The following is a 19,146-nucleotide window of genomic DNA, read 5'->3' as shown; positions in this document are numbered from 1 at the left end:
ATATCACTGCACAGCATCTAAACAGATCAAATTTAAAGATTGAAACACGCTAAGTTTCTAATGGAAAGTGCAGCTAATTTGTCAGTGATGTGTTAGAGTGAAAAAAATCCTGTGCCTCACACCTTTAACTGTGTATCTCTCTCTCTACTAACGGCTGATGTTTCTCACTTAAAGCACAACAGACTCACTTTGCTCCACAGTGCATGTATTGTGTCTTGTGTTGTGCGGATGGCGTGTGTGTTTGGGGGTTGTTTTTTGTCCTTGGTGTGGGGGTGTTTTCTCACCTTACCCCCCTTCCTAACCCCTCCCACCCTGCTGTAGGGCCCAAAACCCCACAATTCCTGGTGGCTCTAATGGGTCGGTCTGGGCTGGGCAAACACAGGAGCTCCCCCCTGCGGTGTGGTCGAGTGGTACAGTCCAGCTCTAAAGGTGGGGACTGGCCTCAGGTAGGGTGGCTGTCAGTCATTGCCATGAAGACCACCTCTACCTGCGTTGTCACCAGTGCCACCCCCATTGCCAGTGGTTTTCTCGTGTGTGGGTAAATCTGTGTGAGCCATTGCATGGCCTCAAACGTCCTCAAACTCGAGCCACGACGAGCTCAGTTCACCTTTCATCTGGTTCACTGTTGTCAGCTACATGTGCTGCTCCATCCAGCACCATTAACTTCATCTGACTTTGACTGTCTCACTCCTGCCTGGATTTGTTTTGTTGGTTTTCACTCAGCTCACACATGACGTATGCATTTGTGTTACTGAAGTCTGAGAAAATGCTTCAACCAGACCTACTCAGTTTCCCCATCTGTCAAACATACATGTTAAGAAAGTAGATACCAGGTTTAAGCACACTTTCTCCCTTTTCTCTTCCATTCTTTGCCTCTCCTTGCTCCTCTTTATTATTCTCCACCTGTTCTCCCTCTTGTCCTTCTCTCTCCCTACGTGTTCTCTGGCTTGCTGTTCATCGTAGATATTAATGCCCAGGCTCGTAAGCTCCAGAGGAACAGGGCGAAGGGGACGCTGACCCTGCCCCGATCCAGCAACTCATCCTTCTGTCGCAGCCTCAGCGAGACTAGCCTCAACCAGGTGGGGCCTCCTGCTGAAGATGATTGATTGTTAGTATTTACTGAACTGCTTATGAAGTGCATTCAATCTTAAACGTGTGCATGCACATCCATCTGCAGCTGGGATTGGGAGAGGAGCCCAAGCGTTATTACTCCACCCTGCCAGGACCACTGAGAGGCCGAGAACGCGAGGGGACCTCCAGCAGCCGGAGAAAAGAGGAGAGCAGTCAGGGAGGAGGAGGAGGAGGGGTGAAGCACTCTCTGTACCAGTCCCCTCATCTTCTGCTGCTTCAGGGATTCAATCGGCAGGTGAGGGTACTCACAAAAATCAGACCTCTAGTGTGTCTGATTTTTGTGACCTTTTTTGCTTTCTGTGTTGCAGGACTGCCTGGTGTATCTGCTGAACAGAGAGCAGCACACGGTCGGTCAGGAGACTCCATCAGCTCGTCCCAACATCTGCCTCTTCTCCCCCGACATCCTGCCGCTCCACTGCCGCTTACGCCGAGTCCCCGCGCCCCGTCGCCACGCCAGCAACAACAACAAAGGAGAAGAGCAGGGGGAGAGTCAACGATTCTGCGTTGCAGTCGAGGCCGTGCTCAACGCCACAGTCCTGGTGAACTTTTCCCGCTGCGAGCGCTCCACCACGCTGCGGCACGGTGACCTCCTTTCCTTCGGGGCACATTACATCTTTCTGTACAAGGACCCCACAGGTTCTAAGCCACTACCCGCGCAGACCTTGGCACGCCTTCGCACGCTGGGTCAGCTTTACGATGCAGGGGCGGAGGAGGGAGAGGGCGGGGCTCAGACTTGTAAGATGTGCGGCTCCGTGCTGAAAGAGAGAGCAGCGCAGGTGTCGAGCACCCCGGCGGTCAGACGCGGTTTCAAACCTCACCTGGTGAAACCCCGCAGCGTGGGGACGTCAACAGGAGGGCCAGTTACTGTGTCAGGGGGTGATGGAGGAGGAAGAGGAGCTGGAGGAGGTCAGAAAAGGAGGCTGCAGCTGGAGTTTGACCAGGCTCATGAAGACCAGCTGCTAAACAGGATTGTGTCTCTCATAGAACCTGGAGGTCAGCAGCCTGGCTTACTGTAATATAAAGATTATCAAAGACATCAACTGAACCTTTTTTTTTATCTGAGGTCCAGTTAAAATGATTTTCTAGCAAAAGTACCAAACTGTATTTTGTGGTTCTTTATCCACAATATGTTATATGAGACTTTTGCTGCCCAGTGATGGAAAACATTTCAGTTCAAGCTCAAAAACGTGGAGAAACTTAATTTGAATACTAATAAATTCTCAGTAGATGAACTCAGGCAGATTATTACATTACCGCCTTATTTGTGGGAGGACAAGGAGAGTATTTCATCAGCAGTTTTCGTCCTTGTCCTGCTGCGTACAGATCATTAACAGTGTCAATGCAAACATAAAAGTTTAAGACTTGAACAGCAGCTTCTGGTTTTACGATTCCTGACCACGTTACTCTTCATATGCCTTCCAGCTGAAATTAGCTTCATTGAAGCCTCTAAATTATTCAGTGTGTTTTCAATAAGTCGACCTGTGTCCTCTGCTCAGGAGATGACCACAAGCTGACACCTGCCTACCTGCTGTGCATGTGCATACAGCACTCTGCATCGACATTCCCACCTGGAAGTTTCGGAAAACTGCTGCTCAAGATCGTCCGGCGAATCCAGAGCATAGCATGGGTCAGTTTCAGCTTGTTACTGTGTCTGTGTCTCTCTGTGGTCCCTCTGGCCTCGTGTGGAGAGGAACTGGTCAGCCATGTCAGGTCAGGTGAATCGTTAAACAGGCTGCCGTATCATGTTTTATACTGTGTTACACTCCAGCCGTGCACAGTCGTCTGTTTTAACTAAACCCCTGCTATGCTTGTTATTTGGCTTTCACATAAAAAAACCTAAAGCAGAAGATTTTCACCCCCTGAGCTTTACTTTAGGCAAATACTCATTTTACCCCTCCAGACACTTCTTCGGTAGTTATTCCTAAAGGGATCAAATTTACCTTCATCTCCTCTACACTTGTTTCCCAAACAAGTCCACTTTATCCAGCATTGCATAAAGATTTGATGCCACCTTATCTGATATTTTAATACCTTACTGTGAATATTTTGTGACCTTTTTTTCCTGCACTTTGCAATAAAATGTAGGAAATTGTCCCACTGCGGTGAGAACAGCTCCCTGATGTGTCTCATCTTATGAGTTTAGTCAGTTAGTTGTTGGACTAAAGCCACAGTCATTAAAAGAACAGTACTTCAGAGTGAAACAATCTTTCCTGAAGGTTTATGTTATATTGAAAGTGTGAAATTTATAGAGCTGTGGAGTTGCTTCAAGTGAGGTGGCCAACTGCTGCAATTACACACTGGAGGAAGCCCCAAAAATGTATTCAGTTTATGGCTGTTGGTTAAAAGGAAGGTGTGGTTTATTTCTCCCTTTTTTTGTTTAATTAGTTTTGTTTTGTTTTTTTTTTTCAATTATAATTAGGGTGGTTTTATATTCAGGACAGTGGAGCATGAGGTAATTCTCAACATGTGTCACTATGGGTTTGTAAATGATAGTGGTGCTACTTCTTACTGTAGGTTAGTAAAAGCGTCATGAAGTGTGCTTCTCCTACGCACGCTTTAAAAGTTTAATGAGCCCTTAATTGTTCTGTGTGTGTGTGTGTGTGTGTGTGTGTGTGTGTGTGTGTGTGTGTGTGCGTGTACGCCCTGCAGGAGAAGACAAAGGAGCTGGCGCAGAAGCAAGCTCAGCAGTAAGTATCAATTTCCAGCTCGTGTTAAAAAATAGGAAGCTGACGGTCTCATGTGCATTTTATTTTGTGTGGCTGCCTTGAGCCCTGACCTTTTATAGAGCATTGTTTTGAACTTACCAGAGACTTGGGACTCACTTATCATTCAAGACCTCCCAGAATATTTTTCTACTATGAATATATATAAACATATCCATCAAACACTCTCTTATGATCAGAAAGTACAGAAAAATTCATCATTGTCAGGGATTACGTTAACAGAGTTCTCTGTCATTAAAAGATCTTTTAACCTGCTACAAACTAGTAAGACGTCGACTGTGCTCGTGTGAGAATAGCACACTTCATAGTCTGGGAGCAATTGGTCGTCTTTTTTCTTGCCTCTTGCACGTTCTAGTCAGGCAGCTCCCTCACCTAAACCACACTGTGTTATTGTGCATAGTGAGAATGCATCTGAAGCAAACTATCTTCTGCTGTGTGCTGAATGTGAAAATGTCCGATTGGTGGCTAAGTCCTGACCCGACTGTCCAGAGGTCACGTGTGAAAGCAGTTCATGTAGGAATGTGCATGGTGTCGAGAAGCCTACCTGACTGTGTGTAACTTGTCTCTGCACGTCCAAGTAGCCAGGACCCGGCCTCGCTGTCTCTGCTCAGCATCTCAGACCTGGTCCCAGACCTGCAGACCATTTTCTTCTGGATGTCCAACTCTATCGAGATCCTCTACTTCATACAGCAAAGAGCACCAGCATACACACACAGCATAGAGACACTGCAAGGTACGCACACACATACGCAAAGTCAGAATGATGAGTGTGGAAACAACTTGGAGTCATTACTCACACTGACATACAGTAGATACTGACACAGCTACAGCCCTCCCTCTCTCTCTCCCTGTATATATCTTAAATGTGACTCCGTCTCCATCATCTGTGTCTAGGGTCAAAGGAGTCGTTGCTATCAGCGACCATATCAGCCAATGAGGAGGCTATGACAATCTTGGAAGAAGTAATCATGTACACTTTCCAGCAGTGTGTCTACTATATCACCAAGGTAATCTGTCAACACAGCAGCGATGCTATCTTCTAAATGACTAAGAAGGTTTTTGTTGTGTTTTTTAAATTGCACCGGATGAATAATAACACACCTTCGTGGGCACAAAGAATGCCCGGATGGTGTGAACTATTCTGTAATTCCGATCACCTTCATCATAATGTATTTCTGTTTTCGTGTGTTTGTGTCCAGGCTCTTTATGTGGTGTTACCGGGTCTGTTGGACTGTAATCCATTTCCAGTCGACAGCTCTGAGCCCTGCTGGAAAGGAGGCGTGGGGTTTCCTGAACCTGTGCGAAGGGTCTTGCAGGTAGGGATGTGCATAGCTTTGTATAAGTTCGGGTTTTCAAGGTCATGAGAAGTTAATTTATTAAAACGTTAAGACACCAGTGATATCTTTGTTTTCAGAGTATTTGCACATATTAAAATTATTTTTATAAAAGATGCTTGTCATGCACATTTTAGGGCTACTACCCTGCTTGGATTGCCAACATATATAGATTTAGAGGCATACAACTGAGGACAATGACAGAATTTTTAATTTCGTGTCTCTACACCACCACAGTCTATTTTAAGTCAGGCAGTCAATATATGTGCAGACTTTGAGCTTTAATTCAGGGGTCGTAAATAGCATCCGGTCCAAAGCCAGAACTATTGCATTAAGTGTTCAGGAATTACAAACATTTTTATTCAAAAGTCTGGAAGTCTTGAACCCGTGGACATCATCACATGATGATTTCCTCTCTCTGAGATGCTCTGCCAGGCCTTTCTGTCTTCCTCCATACTTTTCTCTTCTCATCATTCTTGTGCAAATAAATCTTGGTTTCATCTGTCCAAAGAATGATGTTATCAGGCAAAGGCTTTTTGGCTTTCCTTTTCTTGAGTGTAACCAGTAATTTTTACCTTGTAGTAATCGCTCTGTATTTCTATTGCTAAAGACAAATTTTGATGGTAGACCTTGACAATAATACACCTACCTCCTAGAGAGTGTTTCTGATTTGGTTGGATGTTGTGAAATTGTTTTTGTTAACCACGGAAAGAATTCTGTGATCATCCACTTTAATTGTCTTCAGTCATTTTCAGTTGGCCAAGTCATTCCTTCCTTTTAATAATTCCCCAGACTGTTGATTTTAACACTACCAAAGTTTTTGATATCTCTCTGAAAGGTTTATGTAGATTTATCAGGTTAAAGATGTCCTCCTTCTTTTGCGTTAACAACTCTTTGTACCTCATATTAAAAAATGCAACTTCAACACCTGGAATCGAAACTAGATCTTGAGAGAAGAGCCCTCACCTGGCTGTATAAAACTGTATAAAATGACTGTAACCCCTAAACAGATAAGGAAATACTTAATACTTATTTAACCCCTTCTGAAAGCCTACACAATCCTATAATGATTGTAGGATTTAAAATCTATTGTGGTAGATTTTATGCATCATTGTCCAAATACTTATGAACCTAACTGTAGCTGCTTAGGTATACTGACGTATAGGAATAGAAGCTACAGCAAAGACTATGAAATCTATGGGTGTGTATGTGTGTGTGCAGGTCTTTCAGAGTGCGCAGGAGCTTCTGCAAGGCTACCAGGTTCACCCAGAGATCCAGGCTCAAATGTTTGCTTACCTCTTCTTCTTCTCCAACGTGTCACTGTTTAACCAACTGATGGACAAAGGTATAGAAAAAGCATACACACACACACACACACACACACACACACACTCTCTCTCTCTTTTGCATTTGCATTAGACCCTCCGGGTTCGTACAGTTGTGAAAGTATATGAGAGACACAGTGAACTAAACTGTGTCCTTGTGTCCTTGTCAGCATTTTGACAGGGGACTAACCCAGATTTGTCCTCAGTGCCCTTCTCCTATCTGCATTCTGTTTCTCCCCCTCCTCTTCCTCCTCCCCCACCTCCGTCTTGCCTTCCTTCTTTCCATCTGGCCATCAGGGGGTGAGACAAAGAAGAGTGGAGATGGGATTGGGTGGAGGCGAGAGAGAGCAGATAGAGCAGGGGAGGAGTGAAAAAGGGCGGAGTGAAGGGTAAAGGGCTGGAAGGTCGTTCGGTTGTTATGATGACTTTGCTAATAGGCTCTTACCTTTCTTTAAAAATAACAACAACAAAAACAGAAAAAAACAGTAATTTACTGCCAGCTGTGTCTGCATGTCAAGCCAGCTCCCCTCGCCCTCTCTTTATATCGTTTGTCTTACACACACGGACACATACACACACACTCAGATACATGCTATATGTCTTCATTAGCTCGTAGAGACAGGACAGATCACATGTCTGGCAAAGGCAGAAGGAGAAATACCTTTAATACATGCAGGGGCTACACCGTCCCCCATCTCATCTCCACCTCCCTCTCTGCCTTGCTGTCTGGCTTTCTCTCTGCCTCGCTCCCATTTTTGTCGCTCATTGATATTTCTCTGCTGATGGTGTCCATGGTAACAGAGAAGTGAGTTTGTAGCAGGTAACGCTGACGTTCGCACTGGGTGCTCCGCAACCCACTCACACACACATGCACACTTGTTCACATTCAGCATTCAAAAACCCTACACTCACATTGCTCAATCATACAGCCGAGGAAAGATGAACGGCGTGGCGGAGATGTTCGTTGTGCTGTAGGGAAAACTTGCTAACAAATTATAATAAATGCTGTTTGGATGGTTTGATTTTGGGGTATACACGGCATTATCACACCTTTTGCCGAGAGGTTAAGAGATGTCTGGTCAGTTTGCGATGCCTCTCATATAGATTTCTGTATGCCTAGACATAAGCCTATTACAGCGGAGGGTGTGTGCGTGCATCCAAAACATATGGCAGAAGTTATGTGTGTGTGCGCGCAGTCAGCAGATAATGCTGCCAGTTCATTGTCTGCCTGAAGCTTCCTGTCATGTGCTGCTTGTAGTGATTTTGGGGGGAGACGTTCAGTTTAGGACTGTGTGTCTGTGTGTGTCCTAAAAAAGGAATTTAGGAATCCAGATCATTCCCTTGACTTTAATGTCCTTAAAAGCAAAAGTTAGACATGTTTGGTAGAAACAGAGACTGTATATTAAGGATGGAAGTATCGGTGATGTGGCTTTGAAGTGCTGTTTTAAAACTAGACTTGCTGTGATACTAGATGCCATGAGGGGGGATTTTACAGAGAAGGCAAAAACACTGCACTCTTCTATAGCAGACACGCCCAAGCCACACTCTGCTTTATCTTTGATTGTACTCAACATCTACTGTAATGTACAAAATAAAGATCACTTTGTATTAAATAAGTAGCGATTGAGCCCATAAACTTATCAGGAAAGTGTTTACTCAGAAAAAGTGAGCCGTGGGTCATTTTACAGTCTGACTTATTTTCATAACCAGACCAGTCTCCCCCTGGGATCTACACCCACCCAGGCATCCCGTGGCAGCTTTTTTATTGAATTGTGGACATTTCTGTTATAATTTTACTACATCAGTTTTTACAGCTGCCCACAGTTTGTTATCTAGCCTGTTTTAAATAGTTTTATATAGGAAGCGGACGGTTTCATTGAGACATTTCATGTATGGGTTCTGGGAAATATTAACTATTGCAGGTGCAACAGTTATTCAGTTCATCATTTCTGGTATTTGTAAGTAATGTGCCAAAAACTCTCTTACTTTTAGGTTTTATTTCTCTAATGTCAGATGCTTTAGGAAATTGTACAGGGATTTTTAGACATTTGCCTGATTACAGAAATTTCTTTACCTGTTGAAAAGTCTGTTGGATGGATCATTATAGCTCACCTGGTTGAACAGATGACCCATGTACCGAAGGCCAGAGTCTTTGCTGAAGCGTCCGGGTTTCGAGCTTGCCTCAGACTGTTTTCTGGATGTCACCCCCACCCCCCACCGTACTTTCCTGTCTGTTTTACACTCTCTTATCTAGAAAAACTGCCAATCTTTACAGTAAATGGATCGGATAAATGTCAGCCTTGGACAGTGGTGAATGGCATCTTACTTGCCTGTTGGCTCATATCAGCTATAATTTCCATTATTTAGTCAATATGGGCGTATAATGCTGATATTGGGTAATATTTGGCTGATAAAATTGTGATTGCCTTGTCATTGCAGAATTATTGCATTATATATTGCTGTGTATGTTTACTATATATAGAACTAGTATTTAGATTAATTATTGCTTGTTTTGACTTGCAGACTACAGATTAAAAAGGAGATTTTAACCACATCTGATAGATTTTTTGCACATTTGCTCTGATTATGTAAAATGTAGGTATTAAAATATTTGCAGGCTCTGAAAAAATGACACCATTGGAGCGCAGTTATTTTTCATCGTTTCTACTGAGCCCCAACTCGAGCCTTAGCTCACTTTGAGGGGGTGGAGGGGTACATACCAGAAAGTATTAAATGCATTAAAGCTGCAGTGAGGTAATGAAACAATAGGATCCCAGCTTCAAAAGTGCTAGACTTATAGTCATCGCCTGCTTAACTTGCCACAAAACTTCTTTTCAGTTCTTTGATGTGCGGGAGAGAAAAGGAAGGATTACACAAGCAGGAGCTCAGTCAGCTGAGCCCTTCTGCAGCGGTGCATTTGTATTCTGCGAGGAGTAGGCGGTTGCTGGCTGTTGCTATTGTTCCACCTACTGCAATCACAACCTAATTAAAAATTAATGTCTGTATTGCCGAACAGCACACATGCACGCAGACGTAAGATCTCAGAAGCACACATTCTGTATTTTACTCTGCCTTTCTCATGCGCACACCCTCAAATAAAAATCTACTGCAGTGTTTCTGATTAAATACTCAAAACGCTCCCTTCTGCTCGTGTGTGTGTGTATGTGTCTTTGTGCACGCAGGTCCGTCTCGGGGTTGGTTCCAGCGTTCCAAGATGCTGCAGATTCAGGCATGCTTGAGGATGGTCATGGAGTGGGCGAGCAGGTCCGGTCTGGGACATCTGGCTGAAAAATTCTTCACCAAACTCAACAGCACAGTGTCCATATTGGCCACACACCCCCAACAGCTCACTCAGGTAACACACAGGGAAATGTCTTTTTTGTTTGTATATGATGAGCCTCACATTGCTATAAGCAATGGGGAGGGAATACGTGGGCGTAAGCAGAAAATCTTAAAATAAAAAATTAGTCTCAAGTTGTAAATGAAGTGATCGATCAGCTTGTGATGAGTGACGTCCTACAAAACCCTGCTAATAAACTTGTGACTCCCCTGACATCCTCTCATCTCTTCAAGTCTGGGATTTATTTCTGCTCTTTGTTTGCAGTTGGGGTGGCGAGCGCTGTCCAGTGAGCACCCAACTCTAAAACCAGTCCAGCTCCACCGCATTCTCACTCAGTACCAGCTCACAGCAGAGATAGGCCCCGTTCCAACATGGCAACCCAGCAGCGAGGACGAGCCGTACATATACAGAACAGGTACGTTTGTGAGCTTGTGTGAATTTTTCCGGCCAGAGACGCTGACAACATTATGACAACACGAAGCCCTCGTGTTATGAGTTGGGATTATAGGTACAATAAATACTGGTCTGAATCTCGTGAGTTGGCAGTTGGAGGCCTGTTACTGTCGTGCTAAAGGTCAATTGTGTAATGGTTTACAGGGGTTGTTGAGCAGCTTGTAGAATGAAGGAGAAGATCAAGCAAAAACAAATACACATGAATGCGAATGTGGATAAATCTGTTTTAAACCAGGACTGCTACTGATATTTGGTCGTTTAAAAATCTTATTTGTGGGCCGATATTTTTATTTCTTTCACACAAAATATTTTTTTTTATCTGTTTTATCTATTATTTATTAGTACACACTAACGTTACATGACAGTACAGTTTAAAAATGAAAAAATGATGGTTTTATTGACACGTTGTTGTTTATATGTTTACACTTGGGTCAGCTGGTTTGTGGCATTACCATCAGAGAAGTTGCAGAGTGCCCTCTGGTTGACAAACTAAGAAACATCAACACTCTTGATGTAATTGGGAGACTTTCCCTGTTGTCTCTTTCCTTGCTGTATTTTTCATTTATTGGTGCACATAGATGCCGATATCACTATATCAGGAAATAGCTGAAATTTTTTCTTACGTGTTTGACAAGCAGCTTTATAACTAAAGGAGCAGAAATTCTCAGACAGTACTGAATCACAGTGATTTAACACAATTACTCGTTGACTTTGAAAGCAGCATGCACTTATTAAGCTGTCAAAACAACATTTTTAACATTATTTCCTCTGTAAGTGTGGATACTAGCTCTGCATGAGTTTTTATGCCAGATGACCTTCCTGATGCAACCCCAGAGATTTGTCTCTTTCTGGGATTGAACTAAAAAGCTTTCACTTGTTAGGTGAATGTGTAAATCAAAAAGAAAAATAGGTTGCCTGCTCCAGTTTAGCTCCACTTTTCCCATTAACTGAGATGCAGGATGAAGGGTATCCAAAGCTATCCAAGACAAACTGATGTTCTTACGCTGCAGAAAAGGTCATGTGCAGGCGGCATCTCGACTTAAAGGCGTTTAGTCATAATCCTACAGGTGGTAGCTTTGTACCGTTGGCTCCTCAGCCAAACAGATGCACCAAACGTCCGAGTCTGAGGTATTTGACATCACATAATGAAGTAATAAAACTACCTTGGTCTAGCCTCATATTTACCTGTTAATGGGTGAACAATCTAACACTTTGTGAACTTTGGGCACTTTGTTGAGCGAGGAGAGCAGAGGAAGGGAAAGATATGCACTGATTTGTTATAAAGAAGACATAATAGTTTTTGTGCCCAACAGTTGATTTGGTTCATCTGGACGTAGCGTTTCAGTGGGAGAAATGTTTCATCACTTCTTCAGTCTCAGCTGACTGCAGGTTTCCCCAATCTTATAAACAGTACATTTGCATAATGACTGAAACTGGCACCACTGAAAGAACAATGGACTGGGAGGTCAGTTCCTTGATCATTAATATGCAAATTCTCATGACCATTGATCAATTATTTCATTATTTATAAGATTGGAGAAACCTGCAGTCAGCTGAGACTGAAGAAGTCACTTGGATGAGTGATGAAACGTTTCTCCCACTGAAAACGCTACGTCCAGATGAACCGAATCAACTTTTGGGGATACCTGGATGATTGAGCACGCATCAAGACGAAATAGTTTTTGTGATTGTTGGAAGACAAAATTGTAATTAAAAAACAAGGATTATTGATGACCTACTCATACTTCAAAGCATTTTGAGGTTTCTTGAAACCAGGATCAGAACTGGTAGATAGAAGAGAGAGTGCTAGATACACGTTGCGTAAACTTGTGTGCATTCAATACAGTTAATGCTAACTAGCAGCTAGCGCTATTTATACTAATTGTGCATTGTGTATTGAATATGTAGTCCTTCAAGACAGCAGCACAGATTTATGTTAACATCAGTGTTTGTGTTTGCAGTCGACCTCCTGGAGAGCTTTGAGAACCACCCTCCAATTGTGCTGCCCAGCTCGGGCTTCAGAGTGGACCTGGACAGCGAGTGTGTAGAAGACAGCATCTACAGACAGCTGCTCTACATCCGGCACTACCTGTGGGGGCTCCGCACCAAGACGCAAACACACACCAACACTCCCAGTGTGCAGACACACTCCAATGGAACCAACACAGCTGACTGGCCGGAAGTTCAGGTTCAGAAAGACAAACATACACACACTCAAGTGTGTACTTGAGTACACCTAGTAATCCAGGCCATGTGCCTCAGCAGCTGTGGCTGTTGAGGAGTTCCTCGTAATCCCATAAATGAAAGACAAAACCCTCTATTCCAGCCAACCCCCCCCCACACACACACACACACACACACACACACACACACACACACACACACACACACACACAGAGAAACCTAGACATGGTTAAATCATGGTTAATCTGATTAGTTTTTAGGCTGTCTAATTAGTGGGAACGGCTGACTAGACCATAATCCCTAGTGTTAGAGCACCCTCATATGTACACATACCCGCACACAGAAAAGTATGCATTTAAAAGTATGCTCACTGGAACATTAATATGTGCAATGATAATGCATTCAAATTTTAATCATCTCAAGCTGATGGGTTTTCATGCAGGAGCAAAGCTTCAGCGATGCTCTAAATATTCTCGCAGGTGAAAGAAAAAAGGAATAATTGTTATTGCTATCATCTGCATCCTCACTTTAGATGTCAGATTATCCTCTAAAGTCTGTCTGTCCCATCTCAACACAGAGGGAGCTGCTACCTCCGAGCCACAGCAGTCCCCGTTCAGGGGGTCCAGGGGACGACGGGCCAGGAGAGCCAGGAGAGGAGAGAGGACGGGACAGACCCTCAGGCCAGTCTCACACACACAGCCTCAGACGGAACGGCACCATTCACCACCCTCGAACTGCAAATCCAGACCCGTCCTGCCTCCTGACTCCTCCCAATACCCCCTTGTACCCTGAAGGAGGAGGCGGAGGAGGGCCTGTGCCGCTCATCGGCACCAACGTTCAGACCAACGGCTGCACCGGCAGGACTGTGGCTGAATGTAAAAAGACCAATGGACTCATCACCAACGGACTGGAGGGTAGGCCACGTTATTTACAGGAGGTGGACAAAATAGCAAAAACTAATGTGCAGATTTAATTTTTTTGATAAAAACACAAATAACAAGTACCAGTGTGTAATCAGACCCCCCCCCCCTTACCAAAAAAAGAACAAAGGCTTCACACAAGCTGATTTTTTTTGTACTGAATTGCATAATGCGCTTTATTATTATTTTTTATTATTTTGTCCACCCCAGATGTGCAAGTTTAAATCTTACAGTTAATTTTAGATAGTGAGCATGCATGTGTTTAAAAAAATCAGCAACATTTCAGATCTTCAGCAGTAGATACCTGCAGATATTGACAACCTCTGCTCTCGTTTCTAAGTTTCAAATCCATCCATCTCACTGCGGCAAAAACCATTATTAATTAAGGTCACAGGAATCCAGAGTTTGCTTTGGCACTACACCCTCTGCAGAACAGAATTAATGAAGAAACAGCAGATTTACATTGATCAACCATGTTACGGTCAATACCATGTCACTCAGTGACGTGTGTGTGCGTGTGTGTGTGTGTGTGTGTGTGTATTGCGGGAGGATTTGTCACAAACACTTTATTAATGTGGCATGTTGTACATTTTATTACTGCTCAGTTTAAAACGCCTTTATAGCTGCACTGAAAGGGCATGACAAAAAATGCTGATTTAAAGTGTGTGCAACAGTAGATCCCCTTCACTGTGTAGTGAGTGTGACCTCTGCAGGCAGAAGCATGTGTGTGTGGTATAGCAGCTGCACCTTTGCACATGTCTGAATATCCGCGTGTTTCTTCTGCACAGCAAGTCTAGTGTTTTTTTCCTGTTTGTCCAACCCCATAGCGAGACCCTGTGTGTGTCTGTGTGTGTTTTGTGCCTTTGGGTGTCTGTGTCCTCTGCAGGGTGTATTAGTGGGTGTGAATTCCCTTTCCCTGTATCCTCCCCCGGCGTCCCCTCCCTTCCTGATGACTTGTGTGTGGTGTTTGTAGTGGAACTGGACAAGGGACCCTACGGACTGGGCATGGGACTCATAGACGGCCTGGTAAGTAGACAAACGCATTTTTCACAATATATCGAGTTTTAGCCACGTGCTTTAAAAATGCTGGGTCACTAACATATAGTATATAGTATAAAGATTAGATCTAAGTATATAGATTAGATTATAGATAGTTTATTCATTCCCGGGGGGAAATTCACAAATTTCAGCAGTATCCACATGCACATGCTAGACATACAATAAATACTGACACTGATAACTACTACTTTTTCCACATTTTAAAGTTACGTATTGCAAATAAATTAAAGTGCAAAGTAAATTAATACTTTGTATTCATATCCTTTATTTATTGTTTAAGAGCTACCTCCCTGAAAATGTCATTTTTACCCTCCTAGGACCTGGCGTGTGGACAACACATTTTGGGTTGTCTAGACCAAAATACCAAATTTTGCTCTACAAGGGCCTAATATGCACATTATACTGCCACTGTTCTCTGCCACTGTTAAAACGAATGTCCTCATATGTGGATCTCATTTTTCTTAGAAACAAAAATCAGGTATATTAAAAAAAATCAGGTAATTCTTTGTTTTTACATTCATCAGGTCCCAATCAGCCCAAATAGCAAAAAAAGAAATTTTTAAAGTTTTTAAACACTGTGGTTTTATTTTGATTGCTTACATTATTTTTACTTTGTGCACAGAAACAAAATTATTTCACAAAAACCAAAAACTACCAGGGTCAAAATTATTAGCCCATTAATTTTAACAGTCACTTGTGCATCTTTTTTGATGGATAACAGCCTGCAGTTGTTTTTGTAGTTTTCAACATGTCTCACACACGTCTCCTGAGCAATCCCAGCCCATTTTTATTTGGCTAATATTTCAAGCTCCTCCAGATTTGATGGTTTTCAATTCACTCCTCAGATTTTCCATGACATTCAAGTCAGGGTTTTATGCATGCAAGTTAATAACCTTTACTTTGGTTTCTGGAGATTATCGATTATTGTTGTTTTATAAGATAAAATCACAACCTACACCCAGTTTTGCTGCTGACTGCTTAGGTTTTCTTTCACCTTGACGCAGCTGCAGACGCACTGAAGCATCCCCACAGCATGATACCTCCATCACTGTGTTTCACTGTTGGATAGTGTTCTTTAGCTTGCACTCTTCTCCATTCTTTCTCCAAACATGACCAGAATCTCTGAGGCCAAAGAGCTTTAGTTTTATAATTCTGGTATGCATCATTTTTCACCAGGTTGATCTTAGCATACAGTCTGGCTTGCAGGTGTCTCTTCTGCAGAAGTTGAGTTTTTTTTGGTCTTCATCCTCACAGTCCAGTGACTCTAGCAGGGCTCTAGGGATTGTCTTCTTTGAGACTACAATTCCCAACTTAGCTAAGTCATTCACTTGCGTCCTGGCAGTTGTTCTAGGGTCTTTAAACACATCTCTCACTAGTTTTCTTTCCAGAGCCTTGATGCTTTCTCAAGTGACAGCTCGCTAAAGTTATTATATTGTGTGCAAATTGGAAGATAACACTCAGTTTTAACTTTATTTTACAAGCTTTGACTATAATTCTGTTATTGTGTGCAAATTTTCCTACCTATAACAAAAGGTTGTTAACGTTAGTGTCTAGAAAAGGACCAGAAAACCAGACCAGACTAACTAGAAAAGGTTCAATGGTAGAGGTAGTGGTGCTGGGTTTTGTATACTTCTAAATATCAGTTTAAATCAGCAGTTATCAGTAGTAGTGAATGCACACAGCTTTAATGGACACCTGCCTCTGGCCAAGTACTTTCCCTGGCTGTGGCATCAATCGATTTCCTTTGCTTTCTCCATCCTGCAGCACACTCCTCTCAACGCTCCAGGCATTTACATCCGGACTCTGATTCCCGATGGACCAGCCGCCTCTGATGGCAGACTGAGGATTGGAGACCGCATCCTGGCGGTGAACGGTACCAGTCTGATAGGAGCAGACTACCAGAGGTAAGGGAGAAGTTATAGTGGAGGCGTTAAACAGAGATAAATGATACCACTGAGTTATCACTGACTTCAATGACAATGAGCAAACTTTCCACATTGCTAACCACTGCTGTCAGCCTCTTAAGCAGATTGATTACTTTGATTGGTCGAAGCTCAGACAGTGATGCCATGTTATCCTCACGTTTCTGCTGAGCATCAGGTAACCAGACTCTGTCCTTCTCCCTCCGCTTCCTCCCGTTTGTGCCATTACAGCGCGGTGGATTTGATTCGTCTGGGAGGGGGTCGACTGCGTTTCCTGGTAGCCAAGTCCGACCCAGAGGTCTCGGAGAAGATCAGCGCCTCCTCCTGCTGATTACCTCGGCCTCCCAGCTAAGACATGCACAACATGCTACACCGGACTGGAGATACGAACTAACAAGGAATACAGATGTGTGCACTGACAAACGGGATACACACACCACTCTCAGCCAAAGGAGTACCTACGCCTCATGAAATATGAATGTGAAACCCAGCGTCTGCACGGCTCAAAGCCAAGCAGATTACACTCCACGACTCCACTGAACAGCTGCCGTACCTGCTTCCCTCACGCAGACTCCTGCTGGGTTTGTATAACAGACACAGTCTTAAACCCTCGGTGACTTCAAAGGAGTCCGCAGCGAGGAAAGTTGCCTAATTAATCAGCGTTTGAGGTGGGTTAGGTCTAACCAATCAGTATGCAGTGTGAGGCGGTTTAAAGCACAGCGGATTCTCATCAGTCAAGCCCAGAGGCACGTGTGACTTTTGCCAACAGTATTTTTGAGTCGTTTCTATTAAATTCCAGATGTAAATAGCACGCTGAGATGCCTACCCAGTTCTCTGAAACAGGTAGACACAAACTGAAGATGTACTTTAGAATTTTAGAAGTATTTGCAAACAAAGTGAGCCTCAGTGAACCCCTGAATGTTTTGTAAATCCATTTGTTGTAGCGAGCAGTATCAGCGTCTACTCCACAGACGCAAGTTTGTGAACGAGTGTTGACTTTTGCACTGAAGAGTGGAAGAAAACGACAGAGGCAGTGAACTGAAAAATCACGAGTAGTACAACCTCGCTCTCCCGTTCCACCTGTGACATCGTACCTGGACTTCACCTTCGCTGGGGGAGGGGGCACTTAGTTAATAACCACTCCATGAAGACCACATGCTCCACTCCAGACTCTCAGCTGCATCCTTGCAGTGCATTTAAACTGCAGCATAAACAGCTGTTTGTAAATATTCAACATTGTCTCACACATATTATTTGGATCTTCAGAAGATGAAGTCGCCTTTGGGAACGACTCGTGTTGTTGTGGGTTTTTTGTTTTTCCTGAAATATATTTGAGACACTAAAGCCTACAGACGGAGAAAAGGGAAAGTGCAGTCATTGGTTGTAAACTTTTTTTTTGTATGTCATGGTTTGCTCAACAACATTACAAGAAAAGTGGTAGCCACCCATGCTGTTTGTGCTGGTTTTAGGTTAAAATATTGGGCTTGGATAGCTGCCTGGAATCAGATATAATTCTCTTTATTCTAATTATGCTTTGAATAAAACAAATTTAGCAGCAGCAGTTATTTTACTAGACAAAACATCCCAGCTGCCGTGGTCGTATAGTACAACATAAAGTACCTCCTGCCCCCGATCACTTTACCTTGATAGAAAAGATCAGAAGGTGAGGACGAGATGAAGAGAAGCCTGGAGCTCAGAGAGAGCTCGACTGCACTTATAAGAAACCTTTTAATGTGAAGGTGGATGTAAGCCTAGCTCTGCTGTGTAAAAACTACAAAGTCCTGAAGATGGACTACAAAAAGCACCCATGTGTCAGGTTGTTCCATGCATTTGGTGGAAAAAATGAAGTGAAATTACATTTTTGACAAATTCGGATTCAACCTGCAAAACATCGTCCTTCACCTCGTGAAGCCTGAACCATGAAGTACCTGATAGAAAAATGTTTCTTTTTTAAAACCGAAGCTACAGAAAAAAAAAGATAAATTTGGATAGTTTTAATTTGTATTGTTTTTGCTACATTTGCCATTTTTGTGTGATTTATTAGTAGTTGTTTTTTTTTAAAATACAAAATAAAAATCAAACTGATGAGTGTATATGATACACTTGGCATTGTGGGGTTAAGAAGCAGCTTATCACAGCGGCGTGATGTTCAAAGTTCAGCCGTGCCAGTTACGGTATCACAGTGTCTATCAGTTATGAGACTGCATCGTTACATTTCCTTTCTCCTCCTAAAGGAGGCATGAAAACACCTTTGCTTTATAATGTAGAGCCATGCTGACACGTCCAGATCCCGTCACTCACTCCAAATCCTTCCTCAGCAAATCCAAGTGTTGGACCACAGCATCAGCCAGTGCTACAAGGGTCACCTGACTGACCATAACCACCAATCACAGCAGGGCATCCATATCTAGCTTTACCTTACCATCTGATAATGTTTTCTAGAGTTGTAACTGGCTGGTTATTTGCACTGTGGATTTTTTTTAAGCAAAGTGTGAAACTCTGCATGAGATATTTGCCAGTTTTACTTAAACCATAGTTTTGCTGATCATTTCTGCAGTTTGAAACTTGTTGGGTGTTTTCATTGTTTTTTTTTCCCCAGTTTTGTTTCTTTCTTCTTCTTTTTTGCAGTAACAGTTTCCTTTTGTGCGTTTCAGGGTTTGTATGGCATTGATCTCGTGCATGTTGACCCTCTTTTGGTCATTATTTATACTGTTGACAATGACTTCAGAATAAAGATTGTTGGATACTCGAGTTT

The 19,146-nt window shown here is 43.1% G+C and overlaps 1 protein-coding gene across 4 annotated transcripts in view; it reads left to right on the top strand.

Annotated features, from left to right (window-relative positions):
- The window catches only part of radil (Ras association and DIL domains), a 31,318-nt gene extending 12,176 nt beyond the window's left edge, over positions 1–19,142 (top strand). For 2 of the 4 annotated variants that reach the window (XM_082535275.1, XM_082535276.1), the window contains exons 5-20: positions 964–1,079; positions 1,178–1,366; positions 1,440–2,124; positions 2,628–2,758; positions 3,781–3,818; positions 4,433–4,587; positions 4,749–4,861; positions 5,054–5,170; positions 6,410–6,533; positions 9,696–9,868; positions 10,118–10,268; positions 12,268–12,494; positions 13,068–13,404; positions 14,297–14,436; positions 16,234–16,373; positions 16,623–19,142. In XM_082535275.1, coding sequence (XP_082391401.1) covers positions 964–1,079; positions 1,178–1,366; positions 1,440–2,124; positions 2,628–2,758; positions 3,781–3,818; positions 4,433–4,587; positions 4,749–4,861; positions 5,054–5,170; positions 6,410–6,533; positions 9,696–9,868; positions 10,118–10,268; positions 12,268–12,494; positions 13,068–13,404; positions 14,297–14,436; positions 16,234–16,373; positions 16,623–16,722 — 2,936 coding nt within the window. In that variant the 3' untranslated portion in view covers positions 16,723–19,142. The remainder of the gene's footprint in view (positions 1–963; positions 1,080–1,177; positions 1,367–1,439; positions 2,125–2,627; positions 2,759–3,780; positions 3,819–4,432; positions 4,588–4,748; positions 4,862–5,053; positions 5,171–6,409; positions 6,534–9,695; positions 9,869–10,117; positions 10,269–12,267; positions 12,495–13,067; positions 13,405–14,296; positions 14,437–16,233; positions 16,374–16,622) is intronic. The other 2 variants (XM_082535278.1, XM_082535277.1) reach the window with 2 other exon arrangements.
- The last annotated feature ends 4 nt before the right edge of the window (positions 19,143–19,146 follow it).

Source organism: Aulonocara stuartgranti (genome assembly GCF_965226115.1).
Source record: "Aulonocara stuartgranti genome assembly, chromosome: 6".
NCBI lineage: Eukaryota > Metazoa > Chordata > Actinopteri > Cichliformes > Cichlidae > Aulonocara > Aulonocara stuartgranti.
This window is presented reverse-complemented; position numbering and strand designations above follow the sequence as displayed.